Here is a 17,783-nt window from a genome sequence, read left to right as displayed (position 1 = left end):
CGCGTTCCCGAGTTCCCTAAAGCTGTCAGCAGTGCTTACATCTTCTTCTCCAAACAGCTTAATACGGATAGCCAATGCACGCTGATGAGAGTGAAGAGCTGAGGTGTAGTCATGCATTTTGAATTGTGTTACAGCAAGTGTCCTGTAGCTGTCAGCAGTACGTTCATGGTCGTCTCCAAACAGTTTAATGCCTATAGCTAACGCTCGCTGTTTAGACTGAAGAGCTGCTTTGTAGTCTTTCATTTCGTGTTGTGTTACTCCGAGGCACAAGTAGCTATCAGCAGTGCTTTCATGTTCTTCTCCAAACAGTTTAATGCCTATAGCTAATGCTCGCTGTTTAGAATGGAGAGCTGCTTTATAGTCTTTCATTTCATGTTGTAGTTCTCCGAGGGACCTGTAGCAGTCAGCAGTGCTTTCATGTTCTTCCCCAGCAAGTTCTGTTCGTATAGCCAACGCGCGCTGAACAGATTAAAGAGCTGATGTGTAATCACGAATGTTGGCCTGTGTTACACCAATTTCCCTATAAATCTCAGCAGTGCTTTCATGTTCTTCTCCAACGAGTTTAATGCGTATAGCCAAGGCGCGCTGAAGAGATTGAAGAGCTGAGGTGTAGTCATGCATGTTAGCTTGTGTTACACCAAGTGTCCTGTAGCTGTCAGCCGTACGTACATGTTCGTCTCCAAAGAGTTTAATGCCTATAGCTAATGCTCGCTGTTTAGACTGAAGAGCTGCCTTGTAGTCTTTCATTTCGTGCTGTAAAAATCCAAGGTCCCTGTAGCTCTCAGCAGTGCTTTCATGGTCTTCTCCAAACAGTTTAGTACGGATAGCTAATGTACGCTGCTCATATTGAAGAGCTGATTCGTAATCATGCATGTTCGCCTGTGTTACACCAATTTCCCTATAAATCTCAGCAGTGCTTTCATGTTCTTCTCCAACGAGTTTAATGCGTATAGCCAAGGCGCGCTGAAGAGATTGAAGAGCTGAGGTGTAGTCATGCATGTTAGCTTGTGTTACACCAAGTGTCCTGTAGCTGTCAGCCGTACGTACATGTTCGTCTCCAAATAGTTTAATGCGTATTGATAATGCACGCTGTTTAGACTGAAGAGCTGCTTTGTAGTCATTCATTTCATGTTGCGTTACTCCGAGGCTGAAGTAGCTATCAGCAGTACTCTCATGTTCTTCCCCAAACAGTTTAATACGTATTGCTAATGCACGCTGTCTAGACTGAAGAGCTCCTTTGCAGTCTTTCATTTCGTGTTGTAGTACTCCGAGGTCCCTGTAGCTGTCCGCAGTGGTTTCATGTTCTTCTCCAAACACTTTAGTACGAATAGCTAAGGTACGCTGCTGATATTGAAGAGCTGATGTGTAATCATGCATGTTGGCCTGTGTTACACCGAGTTCTCTATAAATCTCAGCAGTGCTTTCATGCTCTTCTCCAAGGAGTTCAATGCGTATAGCCAAGGCGCGCTGAAGAGATTGAAGAGCTGAGGTGTAGTCATGCATGTTAGCTTGTGTTACACCGAGTGTCCTGTAGCTGTCAGCTGTACGTACATGTTCGTCTCCAAAGAGTTTAATGCGTATTGATAATGCACGCTGTTTAGACTGAAGAGCTGCTTTGTAGTCATTCATTTCATGTTGCGTTACTCCGAGGCTAAAGTAGCTATCAGCAGTGCTTTCATGCTCTTCCCCAAACAGTTTAATGCGTATTGCTAATGCACGCTGTTTAGACTGAAGAGCTGCTTTGTAGTCATTCATTTCATGTTGCGTTAGCCCGAGGCTGAAGTAGCTATCAGCAGTACTTTCATGTTCTTCCCCAAACAGTTTAATACGTATTGCTAATGCACGCTGACTAGATTGAAGAGCTCCTTTGCAGTCTTTCATTTCGTGTTGTAGTACTCCGAGGTCCCTGTAGCTGTCCGCAGTGGTTTCATGTTCTTCTCCAAACACTTTAGTACGGATAGCTAAGGTACGCTGCTGATATTGAAGAGCTGATGTGTAATCATGCATGTTGGCCTGTGTTACACCGAGTTCTCTATAAATCTCAGCAGTGCTTTCATGCTCTTCTCCAAGGAGTTCAATGCGTATAGCCAAGGCGCGCTGAAGAGATTGAAGAGCTGAAGTGTAGTCATGCATGTTAGATTGTGCTACACCGAGTGTCCTGTAGCTGTCAGCCGTACGTACATGTTTGTCTCCAAACAGTTTAATGCCTATAGCTAATGCTCGCTGTTTAGACTGAAGAGCTGCTTTGTAGTCTTTCATTTCGTGCTGTAGTAATCCAAGGTCCCTGTAGCTATCAGCAGTGCTTTCATGTTCTTCTCCAAATAGTTTAATGCGTATTGCTAATGCACGCTGTTTAGACTGAAGAGCTGCTTTGTAGTCTTTCATTTCGTGTTGTGTTACTCCGAGGTTTCCGTAGCTGTCAGCAGTACGTTCATTTTCTTCTCCAAACAGTTTAATGGCTATAGCTAAAGCTCGCTGTTTAGACTGAAGAGCTGCTTTGTAGTCTTTCATTTCATGGTGTAGTACTCCGAGGTCGCTGTAGCTGTCCGCAGTGCTTTCATGTTCTTCTCCAAACAGTTTAGTACGGATAGCCAATGTACGCTGCTGAGATTGAAGAGCTGATCTGTAATCATGCATGTTGGCCTGTGTTACACCGAGTTCTCTATAAATCTCAGCAGTGCTTTCATGCTCTTCTCCAAGGAGTTCAATGCGTATAGCCAAGGCGCGCTGAAGAGATTGAAGAGCTGAGGTGTAGTCATGCATGTTAGATTGTGTTACACCGAGTGTTCTGTAGCTGTCAGCCGTACGTACATGTTTGTCTCCAAACAGTTTAATGCCTATAGCTAATGCTCGCTGTTTAGACTGAAGAGCTGCCTTGTAGTCTTTCATTTCGTGCTGTAGTAATCCAAGGTCCCTGTAGCTGTCAGCAGTGCTTTCATGTTCTTCTCCAAACAGTTTAGTGCGGATAGCTAATGTACGCTGCTGATATTGAAGAGCTGATGTGTAATCATGCATGTTCGCCTGTGTTACAGCGAGTCCCCTATAAATCTCAGCAGTGCTTTTATGTTCTTCTCCAAAAAGTTCAATGCGTATAGCCAAGGCGCGCTGAAGAGATTGAACAGCTGAGGTGTAGTCATGCATGTTACCTTGTGTTACACCAAGTGTCCTGTGGCTGTCAGCAGTTCTTTCATGTTCGTGTCCAAACAGTTTAATGCGTATTGCTAATGCACGCTGTTTAGACTGAAGGGCTGCTTTGTAGTCTTTCATTTTGTGTTGTAGTTCTCCGAGGTCCCTGTAGCTTTCCGCAGTGCTTTCATGTTCTTCTCCAAACAGTTTAGTACGGATAGCCAATGTACGCTGCTGATATTGAAGAGCTGATGTGTAATCACGCATGTTGGCCTGTGTTACACCAATTTCCCTATAAATCTCAGCAGTGCTTTCATGTTCTTCTCCAAAGAGTTTAATGCGTATAGCCAAGGCGCGCTGAAGAGATTGAAGAGCTGAGGTGTAGTCATGCATGTTACCTTGTGTTACACCGAGTGTCCTGTAGGTGTCAGCTGTACGTACATGTTCGTCTCCAAATAGTTTAATACGTATTGCTAATGCACGCTGTTTAGACTGAAGAGCATCTTTGTAGTCTTTCATTTCGTGTTGAGTTAGTCCGAGAGTGAAGTAGCTATCAGCAGTGCTTTCATGTTCTTCTCCAAATAGTTTAATGCGTATTGCTAATGCACGCTGTTTAGACTGAAGAGCTGCTTTGTAGTCTTTCATTTCGTGTTGTGTTACTCCGAGGTTTCTGTAGCTGTCAGCAGTACGTTCATTTTCGTCTCCAAACAGTTTAATGCATATTGCTAATGCACGCTGTTTAGACTGAAGAGCTGCTTTGTAGTCTTTCATTTCGTGTTGTGTTACTCCGAGGTTTCTGTAGCTGTCAGCAGTACGTTCATTTTCGTCTCCAAACAGTTTAATGCATATTGCTAATGCACGCTGTTTAGACTGAAGAGCTGCTTTGTAGTCTTTCATTTCGTGTTGTGTTACTCCGAGGTTTCTGTAGCTGTCAGCAGTACGTTCATTTTCGTCTCCAAACAGTTTAATGCATATTGCTAATGCACGCTGTTTAGACTGAAGAGCTGCTTTGTAGTCTTTCATTTCGTGTTGTGTTACTCCGAGGTTTCTGTAGCTGTCAGCAGTACGTTCATTTTCGTCTCCAAACAGTTTAATGCATATTGCTAATGCACGCTGTTTAGACTGAAGAGCTGCTTTGTAGTCTCTCATTTCGTGTTGTGTTGCTCCGAGGTTTCCGTAGCTGTCAGCAGTACGTTCATTTTCGTCTCCAAACAGTTTAATGGCTATAGCTAAAGCTCGCTGTTTAGACTGAAGAGCTGCTTTGTAGTCTTTCATTTCATGGTGTAGTACTCCGAGGTCGCTGTAGCTGTCAGCAGTGCTTTCATGTTCTTCTCCAAACAGTTTAGTACGGATAGCCAATGTACGCTGCTGAGATTGAAGAGCTGATGTGTAATCATGCATGTTGGCCTGTGTTATACTGAGTTCCCTATAAAGGTCACCAGTGCTTTCATGCTCTTCTCCAAGGAGTTCAATGCGTATAGCCAAGGCGCGCTGAAGAGATTGAAGAGCTGAAGTGTAGTCATGCATGTTAGCTTGTGTTACACCGAGTGTCCTGTAGCTGTCAGCAGTTCTTTCATGTTCGTGTCCAAACAGTTTTATGCGTATTGCTAATGCACACTGTTTAGACTGAAGAGCTGCTTTGTAGTCTTTCATTTCGTGTTGTGTTACTCCGAGGCTGAAGTAGCTGTCAGCAGTACGTTCATGTTCGTCTCCAAACAGTTTAATGCCTATAGCTAATGCTCGCTGTTTACACTGAAGAGCTGCTTTGTAGTCTTTCATTTCATGTTGTAGTACTCCAAGGTCCTTGTAGCTGTCAGCAGTGCTTGCATGTTCTTCTCCAAGCAGTTTAGTACGGATAGCCAATGTACGCTGCTGAGATTGAATAGCTGATGTGTAATCATGCATGTTAGCTTGTGTTATAGCGAGTGTCCTGTAGCTCTCAGCAGTACGTACATGTTCGTCTCCAAACAGTTTAATGACGGCTTCTTGATAGTTTTTTATTCTGGCCTCGTTGAGTTTTTGATCCCGGTCTTTACCACTTAAATGCCACGATAAATGTGTCATAAGGACGGTGTTGTGAAAAGTGAGCAATCCTAGAGTAATTTGAACCTGTCTTTCAATATTCTCTACGATTTGGAGGAGTGCATTTCTTAAACATTGCTTGGTGTTAGCATCAGCAAAACTTTTTGTTGCTTTGCTTAACAGAAAAATAATTTCACATTTCAGAGGTTGACTTAGCAAGATGTCCGAGTTTTGTTGAAGTTCTACTTCATTGATAGATTCCTTGCTTTCGCTTTTCATGGACGGGATAATAAGTAGTTGCCAATCCCTCATTGCACTACAATGGCGGATTGCTTTGTCATAGAAGGCCCTTGCACTGGAGAGGTCGTTAAGGGACTGAAAATAGACAGCAAGTATCTGAAAAATAACCATCTCCAGAGTGCGTTTTTCTGCGCCGTTACAATTTCTCAGTGTTGATAGCGCGTCTTTTAGGAACTGCACTCCATTATTCGTTTCTTCTGAAACAAAGTGATAGATTCCCATATAGCACAAGTATTTGCCTTTTTCCAGGTTAGGAACAAGGGAAGCTGCAGCTTGAAGCTCATTCACTTTCGAGAGAAGATGTCTTGTCTTTCCTTTTCGTCCCCAGGTCACCTCACCGAAAGCTCTGGAGGAAAGTAGTTGTCTGTAGTGTTTTTCTTTCTTTTGCAGATTGGCTGCGCTTATGGCCGTGTCATATATGTAAACAAAGTTTTCTGCTTCGCTCGTATTCCAAAAGAGCGAGTCAAGAAATATCTCTCCTTTCACCAGAACATCATAAACGCTGTCAGCTCTATCGGAATCTAAACAGCTTTCTACTAAACTTTCAATGATGTTCTTCTTATTTTCATAGAATTCAATATATGCTGCCATTGAGTTCCCGGTAAGAAATTGTTCATTGAGCTTCTCAAGAAGGGAAACGTAGTACGCGTTCAAACGACTCTTTGAGTTCAGAAACGTCTCTGTCATCTCTTTTTCTCCTTTTTCTCTCGCAAATGATTGCAGGAGCCTGTGCATTGTGTATGATCCCGGTTTAGAGCTTGAGTCAATGAGAGACTTCCTTCGAAGGCTTCCTAATATCTTCCTGGCTGCCATAGACCCTGTGTCACTTAAAACGGCTGCAGCTACTTCTGTACTGAAACTCTCAGGAAGAATGCTTAAGGATATAATTGCATCTTTTTCTTGAATGGTGAGTTTCTTGAAAGAAGAATCAAACAAGAACTGTATTCGGTGACGAGTTGGGTAATCTGGATTGTTTAACATTTCGATGATACGGTTTTCTGTGGAGGACAACATGAGATCATCTATAATCTGGCGTGGTTGAGCACTATCTTCAGATATCAAAGAACACATTAACTTCATGGCTAAAGGAACCTGTCCGCAGATTTGCGCGATTTGAGTACAGTCTGCGGTGCTTGCATTTGGAAGCAACTCAGAAACTAGGGTATTAGCTGAGGCTTCATCTAATGGCCTTATTCTTAGACCCTTATGACCTTGAAAATGAAGGTCCATATACTCAAGAGACTCTCTTGTGGTCACGACGAAAGTCACCATTTGATTTCGCCTTAGAATCTCTTCGAGAAGTTGCATGACCTCTTCCTTTGCGTTCAGCGAACCCCTTTCTAACAAATCATCGAAGTTATCAAGGATAAACGCAGACGGATTTGACACACTGCTGAAAAGTTGCCAGACCTCTTCATCGATGGATAGACGCTGACCAGAAGGTTGTTTTATTGTGGTAAGTTGCCTCAAAAAGCTAAGAAATTTTGAAGCCAAATCTGCTTTAGAACGGACTCCTCTTAGAGAGAACCAATACACAGGCTTTCCCTGAGACTGGAGGGCATGTCCAACCGCAATCGCGACGGACGTTTTTCCAAATCCAGGTGTACCCCAAATTGACACCAGTCGGACAGACTCAGAAGACACGTGTCCAATGATATCCTCACATTCGCCCTGGCGCCCTGTAAAATTAGGAACCACCGAGGGAAGGGAAGCTCCAAGGAGCGACGATCTCACACCTTTCGAAAAACGAAAGTAAAACTAATGAGAAGATAAGTGCAAATATCTTAACAAATAAACAAATCGACTTGGATTAAAGATTGATCTAGAGTCTATCACTTGCTGTCGTGGACCGTTAGAAATGTCTTTTTTACGAGAAAGAAAAACAAGATCCATAAGCTAAGTGATGAAGATTTAAACATTGGTGCCTAACTGGCTGGAATTAGCAATAGACTGCCAGCATCCTTCGCAGCCATTTCTGATCCCAAAACCCTCTTGGCAGTTTACTATCCCCAGTCCTGCGAAGCCTCGACTCTGCTGGCTCACAGTCACGGGAGTATTGATTAGCGCGCACAACTACTCTTTTGTCTTAATTAAGTACTCATAATCGTGACAAACGAAGCACTCGAATCATGAAACGTGGCACTTGAGCTTGTTTATATCACCAGCTACGCAGGCTATGAGCCACTTCGCCTCAAAAAGTTCAGTTATTTGCATGGACCAGTTCTCTAGATAAAGTACTGATTGCGTTCGACCTGTTTATAAATGACAAGTGTGTCTGATCAAGTTTTAACCCCTACCGATAATCAAAATATTTACTTTTACATAAAGGTTTTACATAACGCTCATAACATTTTAAGTACAATTATTGTGACATTTAACAGCGGTAGGACAAGCCCGCCAGTCGGTAGACCGCTTGGCTGCAGAGCGATAGGTTCCAGGTTCGATCCCCAGAGCTTTACAGGTCCGAGTCAGGGTCTCAAAATAGCTGCGAAGTGCCGCCCTTGTACTGAAAAAGATTATACCTTTGCGTGGAAGTAGATAGACTAGCCTGCGTAGCAGGCGCTTGTAATTATAGTAATATGGGCGGAAAGAAGGCGCCCCGTCCTTTCTCTTGCTCATATTACTTACAAGATATCGTTTCAGTCAATCATTTCATACCTGAATATCCAGCTGGTGCAGCACGCTCATCTTGTCCTGATTTCAACTCATTTATCCTTTCCTCCAACCTGGTAATAACTCCACTGCTGGCGGTGTCCTCCACGCACATCTGCTTTAAAACGTTGATATCTGAACTTGCACTGTCGAGAATTCTAGCGTAATCTACTTGTGCTCCTGTAGCAATATGTTCTGTGTCTTCCTTCTTTGCCTCTTTCATAGAATGCAATAACGATTTTATCTCACTGATATCTGAACTCACTTCCTCGAGAAATTTAATGTACGCTCGAGTCTCATCTTTTAGTCTCATTTCCAATCTGCGAACTTCATTTGTAGGAAAGTCGGACTCCGTCAAACTAACAACAGCGTCGATTTGGGCTGTCGAGACACCAAGGGCTTTAAACGCATCTTTGGCGTAATTCACGCGCTGGTCAAAGGCCAGTTTGTCCATCTCAGAACTTGTTGAGTGACACAGTGAATTCCTAAGACGACGAAGCTGATCAATGGCAAGTGCAAAGGTCTCAGCATTGTTTCCGCCCGGGCTGAGCACACATGCATGGAAACTACCATGAGGTAACGAATGGGGTTTCACGTACAAATCACTAAGTGTGGTGAAGGAGTGTGCGCTGGCTGGTAAGGAAAAAGACCACGCAAATATTGTAGCCTGAAACAGGTTGGTGCAATCCCATTCATCATAAGACTGGTGAATAGGAACTTTAGTCTTACCACCCTCTGTAGTGGCAAACAAATTTCTCACAGCAAGTGAATCATCCCAGAGCTGGAAACCGGGGCGACCCCCATAGGTGATGTCCCACATGGTTTTAAAGGTCTGGCGTAAGGCTTTTGGGAATTCATTTAATAATAAAGACGAGAACTTGAAGAAATTCAGTTGCTCGTCACTAAACGGCTGCAATGTCATCTCTGGCCGTCGGTATCTAAACCCCGTCAATGAATGAATATAACTGAAATGTAATACAATAATATGGAAACCATATTAGTGGACAAATTGTAGCAGGTATTTTCGTCTAAAATAAGTGGGGTGCATACACGTGTCAAAAGGAGGAGATCAAATGTAATTCTTTAGTGAGCTCTATTGCTCGTAACTAAAACGTTTTTGATTACCAAACGGGTTTAGCATAAAGATGGTTAAAACACCACACTAGCTAGAACATCTTCTCCTTCAATAGATCCACAAAATTCTCACGGTTTATTAGAGAATAGAGGAAGGTGCAGTGGTCTGGAGAAAGCACTTCAATTCCTGGCGTAGACGCCATATGTGGGTTAAGCTTGTTGTTGGTTTCTTCTTTGCTCTGAGAGGTTTTTCTCCGGGTTCTCCGGTGTTTCCCTCTCCTCAAAAGCCAACATTTTCAAATTCCAATTTCACCAGGAATGGTAGACGAAAAACCTGCACTGTTTAGATGTGCTGCCGCTAAATCAGTATTTATTTTATTAACTCTGTAGTATTCATCTTCCATTATATACACAGGGTCAAATGAAATCCTTTTATTGAATAATGTCAGATTGGGTTAATCTCTGTAGCAAGTACATTCTTTATCGATTTAATATCCACTTTTTATAACATTCAACAATTTTTCAAAAGAGCTGTTATAACCTCAAGACTGGTGATCTGAACAGAATGTGTCGAATGTGGCCCATGACGGATAACTGAATTCAAATAACCGTTTCTTGTATTGCCTGACCGGCGTTTTTTTCTGTACGGGCCGACCTAAATCCTGGTCCGGACAAAAGTCCTTGGGACAGTACTGCAATATTCATATTTTTCTGTTATTTCTCGGTTCCCTCTTAAAACAGTGCATCCTTTTCGAAATTTTCTTGCAGCTCTCCCTCCTGCCACCCGATACAAAGTTGAAACTCGGAAAAAATTCTGGATTCACGCGTCTAACATTGTTTGTGGTTGAGGGGAGGGGTTGGACCTGTGTGAGTTGGAAAACGCCCCAGAAATGCAAAAGTGTCCCAAGACGTTTGTCCATGATTGTAGGTCAGAAGCGTTCTTTAAAATAAGAGCATTTTTTTGCTTTCATTTCATAAAACACAGCAAAGGAAGTTCACTTTACAAAATGTCAAGTTACAGACGTAAATCTGGCGAGGAACGTCTGTACATTACGCAGCGTATGTATCAACGGTGCACTTGAGGCTTTCCACCGTGATTACAATAGGCATTTTACAGTAAAAGTGATAATTGCGTAACTTCTTTGACCGCCAAAAATTATGTCATGATAAGCTAGATCTCTTAGACAGGAACTGAGAAAACTTACCCAAATTAATCAAATTCCGTTGACTTCGCCCCTTTGGTCCGGATACGATTATGAAGGCGGCGGTATACACTGACAGTGCGTAAAATGATACTTGCGAAATGGCTCCTATGAACGACAAAAATGACGAAGAAGACTTCTTATTAACAGGTAAAGAAAATGGCTCACTCAAAGCCTATTAAATGAGTGTGTCGACAACCAACGCCCACCTCTAGGTGACGAGTAACGAGACTGTGTCCAGACCCCGGTATTTGGCTCCTGATCCTGATATGTTGATCGACATCGGTATGGCGATTTCAAACGAAACGTTTTGTGATCATGCTAGATGAACAAGTTTACGGCCTCTGATTTGTGCAAGAATTCTTTACCAGCATTCGATACGCCTAGGTCAGTTCTATCGTCTAAACTAAACTGAAACAAAGTCAAGGTATACATCATAAATAATCCCCCAGATTCCACTCCAGTCCCAGGCATGAAGCCCTTGGCAAAGATGATAAAGGCTATGTTACACGAGACGATTCGCAACGACACTTTTTAGTGCAACACAGGGTTAAAATGTTGGAACAATGTTGCATCCTTTCGAAACGATGTCGCAACAATGTTGTAACGCTGTGTTGCGCTAAAAAATCGTCGTTGCAAATCGTCTTGTGTAACATAACCTTAAAACTGGTCGGACACTTACCTGCCAATGAGAAAAATATCTGTTCTAATCAAATCTGAGTTGTTGGCGATTGAAAAAAAGGCTTTTGATACACTTGCACACCAGTGAACTCACAATAATGTTAAAAATGATCCACATCTCTTTATTTGCGTTTTTCTCAATTCCCGAAAAAGGAATTTTTCATTGTATTTATTTCAACCCAGACACACTGCCTCTTCTTTCAACACGGTTGCGTAGCTGTCAACCGATGTCATTTTGTTAAGCATTCTAGAGTTGTTATGTACAAGTTCAAAGAACTATTGACATCAGTGCACCGTTTTAAAATCTCTTTCAGGCATAAACTCTAGTCTACAATGACCACGTCACTCTTTAGTAGCTTTTAGTGAACACGGAATTGACAGTTAACCAGACATGGGCGCGCTCAAAGGTGAACACTGTGTAGTTTATATTTACAATGCCAACAATAATGAAAGGAACAAAGCCCATACTGACTCTTCCACATCTTTCACATTTTTGGGGGAAAAGAAAAAGTTTATTGCAAGCAGATTTGATTTGCACCGACTCCCTCCCCCTCTACAAGCCTTCCTTGCAGAGTGGTAACGAGTAGTTGCATCGGCTCCAACATTTCTCAACACAAACTAGACTACGAGTAGTCCCCTATTTTCCCTCCAGGGATAGTAGAGCGAGCAAAACGCGACCTCTTGTGAAAATCACCCTACGGGGTGATTTTCACGCGCGCTCGCGTTTCGCTCGCTCTACTATCCCTGAGAAAAAATGGGGGACTACTCGTAGTCTAAACACAAAAAAGCCTATTTATGCATTTCATGGTACATCAAACTTTTATAAAAGTCTGTTCAATTTTCTTATAATCACCTGGTTTCTGGTGACGTTTTCAATCACACAACACAGTCATAGGCATATTTACCACACAACCTTTCATTGACACTATAAATTAAGAGAAAAAAACTTGCCTAGTTGCTTTGTAAGGTGATGGAAGTTTAACCTTACCCCCTGTTGATCTGGTATTTTATTTGTGTCGGGGTGATAGGCTCCTGCGTCAACTCAGAAGGCTTGATCACCATTATGAATGTTTGGCGTTTTGGAGCAACTTTTTGAGGTTCTACCAGCCTCGAGCAATTGTTTTGCTTTTCTGAGCAATTTCTGAGCAAAATCTAAGTTTGGAGCACATATCAAGCACAAAAGAGTCAACGATTTTATGGAAAAAACATATTGCTTCAGAGAGTTTAAAGACCTTTAGACAGCATTGTCTTCTCTTGTAATACCCTGCGAGCAGTGGCTACATTTTCGCTCTGTGAACTGGCGTTCGAAAAGTAGCCTCTGCCGACAAACGTGATTTTCTATCGTGCTTGCGCGAAATTCGTCACCCAATTCGCAAGCAAACTTATTCGTCAGCTCTGCTGTCAAATGGCGCGAGTTTCGCGAGAATAAAAAAAGTTGCGACAACTCTGATCTGCTACGCAAGACTCGCGCAATGCTCTAGACCGGTCAAGAACAGGAAAAAAAAACCCGTTTCTTTAATTTATTCGTCCAGGTTTCTGGACGGATTTGAACGGTTGTCGGCAGAGGCTACTTTTCGCACAACAGCTCACACAGCGAAAATGTAGCCTCTGCTCGCAGGGTACTCTTGTAAATGATTATCAATCTTTTAACACTTTGGTTTTAAAAGGCAATTGCTGCCGTATGAATAGTTAACTAGTACCCTTAAAATTTTTCGTATCATTGAGAGCATCTCTTTAAAGCTAACTTCAAGCAATTTTTCTGGACCGATGTGTTAGAAATTATTCTGAGGAACACAAAATAAAGCATTAAATTAATTTGAAAAGAGGCTATTTGGTCCTTAACGACGAAAAAAGAAAACAAGAAAGCAAAAAAGAAAACCTATCACAATCATTACACTTGACGGTGGAAATAACAAGAAAGTCGAATGACAACATGACATTGGTCTCAGAAACTTGTCATAAACAAAATCACTGCGGAAACCACAAAGCTGCTCTAAATGAAAAACCTACCGACTCTCCGCAATGATTCTTCATTCGCAGTTCAATTTAGCTATTCAGTTTCGAAGACAAAGGCAATTTCGCAGTTTTTATTTTTTGTTTACGATAAAGATTGTCGAAATGTTTGAACTCCACGCAAACATGCCACCGATTCGATCCGCTGAAATCAAGCGACAATCCCGCTAAAATTTCTCATAATTGTACATAATTATGCGAATGTTTAGACCGACCGCCCGTCCACCGGCGTTGGAGCTCCAGGCTTTTTAGAACTTGACTTTACTTGATTAATGTTATCCACCGGCCCAGATAACGACTTTATTTGCAACTCAGCAACTTCCTCGCTGCGGCACACGTCGATGCAACGATTCAGAGTAAGATATCTCATTCTCAGCAACTTCTTGGTCGTCTGCTCGTTTTTAATTCCAAGCACAATACGATCACGGATTAAACTATCCCGCAAACAATCGCAAAAATTACGGTGTATGACATTTGCAGACTGCAGAAAGCAGACTGCAGACTGCAGACTGCAGACTGCAGACCGCAGACTGCAGACTGCAGTCTGCATGAGACAGCAAGACTGTAAATTGAATGAAACCAAAAATATCGTAATAAAGGTGGCGTCATCATCTCCGAGAAGTACATGTAAGGCCTAGAAGCGAAGTTTTTTCACGCAAATTACACCGACCTGATTCCTGAAGTTCGTCTCGTATTGAATTAGAGCAGAATAATGTCTGCCGATGTCACAAACTCGCTCATGAATCCATAGCAACAGGCTAGCAATTTAGCCTGCATCACAGACGAAACTAAACTCTGGTTATTAAGTCTGTCTGTGAAACAGCGCCGGAATCCTTATTCTACGGGGGCCCCAACTGTGAACTAGGATTTGAGTATGAGCAATGATTGGCCTGTTTAAAAAGCCATTGTCAATTTGCTTATTTAGAAATTCAAAATGCACTTTCGGTAATTCGTCGAGTCCAGGTAGGATCTGTTCGGGTTAGATTATTTGGCATATCCTTAAATACTGCTAAGATGAAATACGTCATTTAAAAGGTGTTAAGAGCCAATGTCTGTAATTTTCGAGAATCGGTTGACAGTCGTGAATTTTTGCATTTCTTCATCTTTTGCCCAAATAATCTTTATAGTACATTAATTTCAAAAATCACCTTAAAACTTGTAACAGCTTTTTATTTTTTCAGGAATCAGGCAAAGTTTGAAAAACTCTAAATCGGCGCTCTTTCGAGTATGAAATTAGCGAAAATTGAGCATTTTCTTTGCGCTCGTACATAAAAACGGAATAATGTCTCTAGATGAAATCAAGTCACAAAACAGACACACATTTTTACTATATAATTCAGGAATTAACTTTAAATAAACCGTTTAAATGAGACTGTACCGGCCGCCAGAAGAAACACGGTTTGAGCACTTTTCAAACATGGCAAATTTGACCTAACTTCACCATCGTAAAAACCCAGTTGGTACATGGAATTTCAATATGAAACAAGAACTGTATTGAAGCATATCCTTTGCTGTTGTTTGTGTTAAAATATTTCTGGCGGCATTCCAAATGCGCACCGTCGAGAGACCAAAACCTGAAGGGTATTTTGACACCAGGAAAGGGCGTGCAAAGAGCAAGTTTCGACGCTTGGAATATTAATCCTTTCAAACATAAGTTACTTCGACATTTAAACCCTAGTCAGAGTTGTAAGGGTTTCAGATTATATTTCGGCGTTTCTGTTTGGTTTAACGTGATTCCTTTCAACTGATTTTTGCGATAAACCATAATGAAGAGACACGAATACGCGGTTCATATCACAGTTAGTAGAGGGGAATATTGTCGAGATACTCGCTTGCTATAGTTTTAATTGTATTGAAACCTTAAAATCAGAAAAGTTATTTACTACCTGAACTTAAATGCTAGGCGGGGTCACAGTACCGAAAAGTAAATTCTGCATCAAGGCAAAATCAAAGTTAAGTTTGTGTATGTTTCCAATCTGTCAATACGAGGGAAGATGACATTCCGGAAGTGCGTGACGCGTAACGCGCCGGAAAAGATATTCCTGGTATAAATGTCTTACGGTGCAAATCTTTGATGTATGTTCGTTTTGCATCTGGCACATATTCAAACTTGGTTTGTGGCGCCTGTGGCCCCAGTAATGCTGAATGTATTGCGATCACTTGGTATGCTCCTGAATTGTTAGTCACGTGAGTATGTAGGGCATCGAGCCTACCATGCTAATGATAAAAGTAAGGTTTTCTGCATTTACGTTAGGTGACCTTTGTTTGATCCACAAAATTGGCGCATGAAAATAAGAGTTTGTCCTCACCATTGCTAAATGTTTTTTGTTCCGGGTGGCGGTGCAACAAATCACGTGGTACCGTTCTAGATCAGGCTACTGGCTGCTCATAGAGAGGTCCATAAAGGCACATTGATTGATGACTCTGTATGGCCTGAAGAAAATGATTTACGCAGACGTTTTCTGAGCGACGAAGGTGCAGCTTTTACACTCCTTTTTCGTTTCGAAAATGGACGAGCACGCGAGCGAGATCCCCTAGCGCTAATGGTCAATAAATCCCCTGAGGTTTTTATTTTCATACGTGAAATCGATATGAAAGGCTATTTTCAGCCTTTTATCTCTTTTCCGCGCAACGTATTTTGGTTAAAAGATGATAAGTAAAATGGCTGAGGCATTTTAAAGCATTTTTTCATTTACGCGACGGATTTTGACGTTATGAAAAAGAACTTGTCAGTCTTGTCAGTGAATTGGTTTATTTTCTAGCCTGCGAAAGAGTGCCGGGGGGTGGTGGCGGAGAGAGCCAGGTGACTATTCCTTTTTTTAGGCGGGATCTAGCATGTACGTGCATTCTGGTCTAACGCCATAATGTGTAGACTGGCCTTTAAGGGGCGGGGGATCAGATCGTCAACAGCAGGTTGAGTCTAGCCAGAAGATACCCTTGCTGCAGAGGAGCAAAGCAATACTACTTCCAGTAATTTAAACATGTTGAATACTTGTATTTCGCTCATCAAATGTGTCCATTGTCCATTGTCGATTTTTTGTGTTTCAGGAATGTTCTTTTGCGGAGCATTGGCCAATTTTTCTTTAAACATTTTTACTCGTTTCCATTTCCCTGCTCTACCTTCATGATGCATATGGCGTACGTGTGTAACTAAATCCCTCAATTCATACTGAGGTGATCGACAGAGAAGTCTATACGCCAAGCGGGGTTAAGATCAGTTTATTACAAGCAAAGGCGCGGAAGTAAGTGCAAATAAAAGAGAACTAGTGTGAAAAGTTTTGCAGACTCAGCTTACTCTATTTGTTTTCTTTCTCTATTTGAGTTTCGGCTTGTACTTCCTAAAATCAAGTTTAGTTCGACATGTTTTGGGAATATAAAATATAAAAATAATAATAAAAAAAAACAGTGTTAATTGTCATTTTATTTTTTCTTGTAAACCCGTGCGATGATTTATCCCTGTCTGTACAGTTGCGTGACAAGACTCAAATCACACACGCTTCATCACGCAACACGGAGTTTAGTCCGTGGTTAAACGACGGAAGATTTCAGTAAACTGCGGCCAGTTGCAGTTGAAACGACTGTGGTAAGTAAAATTCTTAAAGATCTCGTATCTCATTTAGAGCTAGCAAGCCGTTTCTAGTGGTTTTATTTTAGGTGCAGAAACTCGAGGTCAATATTTACACTCAACACGAAATTAGCAGCGTTGTCTTTTTCAGCTACTTGCGTGCAATCAAATGCAGTGTTAATCTACTTAGTTCTTTTTTATAACCATCAAATTGAAAAGTGTTTTTCATAATATCTTAAGAGCTTCCCTTAATGTGCCTCTTGTAAAGGAAGCTAAGTTTGCAAAAACGTTTGTGTGCCTACACTCGCCGCTAGTTTGTTGCAGCGTTCCAACGTGCGAAACTACCCTGCACGTTTCGGTGTCTCTGCGACGCACTTTTGAAATGCCGCCAAAAATTTTTTAACACAAGAAACGGCAAAGGATATGCTTTAAAATAGTGTTTGTTTCATGTTGAAATTCTATGTACCAATTGGGTTTTTTCGATAGTGAAGTTACGTCAAATTTGCCATTTTTGAAGAGAGCCGAAATCGTGTTTCTTCTTGCGGCCGACACAGTCACATTTAAACAGCTTATCTGAAGATAATTACTGAATTTTAAAGTACAAGTCTGTGTTTGCTTTGTGACTTGATTTCACTGAGAAATATCATCCTGTTTTTATGTACGAGCGCGAAGAAAATGCTTAATTTTGGCTAATTTCATACTCGAAAGAGCGCCGATTTAGCGTTTTTCAAACTTTGCCCGATTCAGGAAAAAATAAAAAGCCGTTACAAGTTTTAATGTGATTTTTGAAATAAGTGTACTATAGAGATTATTTGGGCAAAATATGAAGAAATTCAAAAAATCACGACTGTCAACCGATTTTCGAAAATTACAGACATTGGCTCTTAAATGCCCGTGATCTATCCTAGTTATTTTTGTAGACGTAACTGTAGTGAGCACAAAGTGCTCGCAATCTAAACACGTTTTTTACAGAAGACTACTATTTAGACAGGCATTAGTGGGCACTGCTACTTGTCATTATCAATTAACAATAATCAAAGAAGAATAAAGAATCAACGCAAGTAGTGATATGCCGGGTGAGTCAATAAAAAGTCGCGTCGGTGAAGCATAGCCAACAGCATCTTGGAAATGAGGCCAATGTAACTTTG

The 17,783-nt window shown here is 41.6% G+C and overlaps 1 protein-coding gene across 1 annotated transcript; it reads right to left on the bottom strand.

Moving 5' to 3' along the window:
- Window positions 1–468: 468 nt before the first annotated feature.
- LOC140931867 (uncharacterized) lies at window positions 469–9,022 on the bottom strand. Its single transcript, XM_073381580.1, has 5 exons — window positions 8,107–9,022; window positions 4,743–7,184; window positions 3,427–4,634; window positions 2,219–2,544; window positions 469–1,966 (listed from the first exon to the last, which is right to left on the bottom strand). The coding sequence occupies exons 1-5, from the start codon at window positions 9,020–9,022 to the stop codon at window positions 469–471; spliced, it is 6,390 nt and encodes a 2,129-aa protein (XP_073237681.1).
- Between the last annotated feature and the right edge of the window lie 8,761 nt (window positions 9,023–17,783).

This window comes from Porites lutea, chromosome 1 (assembly GCF_958299795.1).
Source record: "Porites lutea chromosome 1, jaPorLute2.1, whole genome shotgun sequence".
NCBI classification, from domain to species: Eukaryota; Metazoa; Cnidaria; class Anthozoa; order Scleractinia; family Poritidae; genus Porites; species Porites lutea.
Note: the sequence above shows the minus strand (reverse complement) of the source record. Positions and strands in the feature narration are given on the sequence as shown.

Excerpts from the sequence above, each read along its gene's own strand:
- LOC140931867 (XM_073381580.1), bottom strand. The coding sequence starts at position 9,022 with ATGACATTGCAGCCGTTTAGTGACGAGCAACTGAATTTCTTCAAGTTC. Across the intron at positions 7,185-8,106 it reads TGCACCAGCTGGATATTCAG|GTGTGAGATCGTCGCTCCTT; the intron begins GTATGAAATGAT and ends GTTTTTCGAAAG. Across the intron at positions 2,545-3,426 it reads AACATGAAAGCACTGCTGAG|AGCTACAGCGACCTCGGAGT; the intron begins ATTTATAGGGAA and ends AGCACTGCGGAC.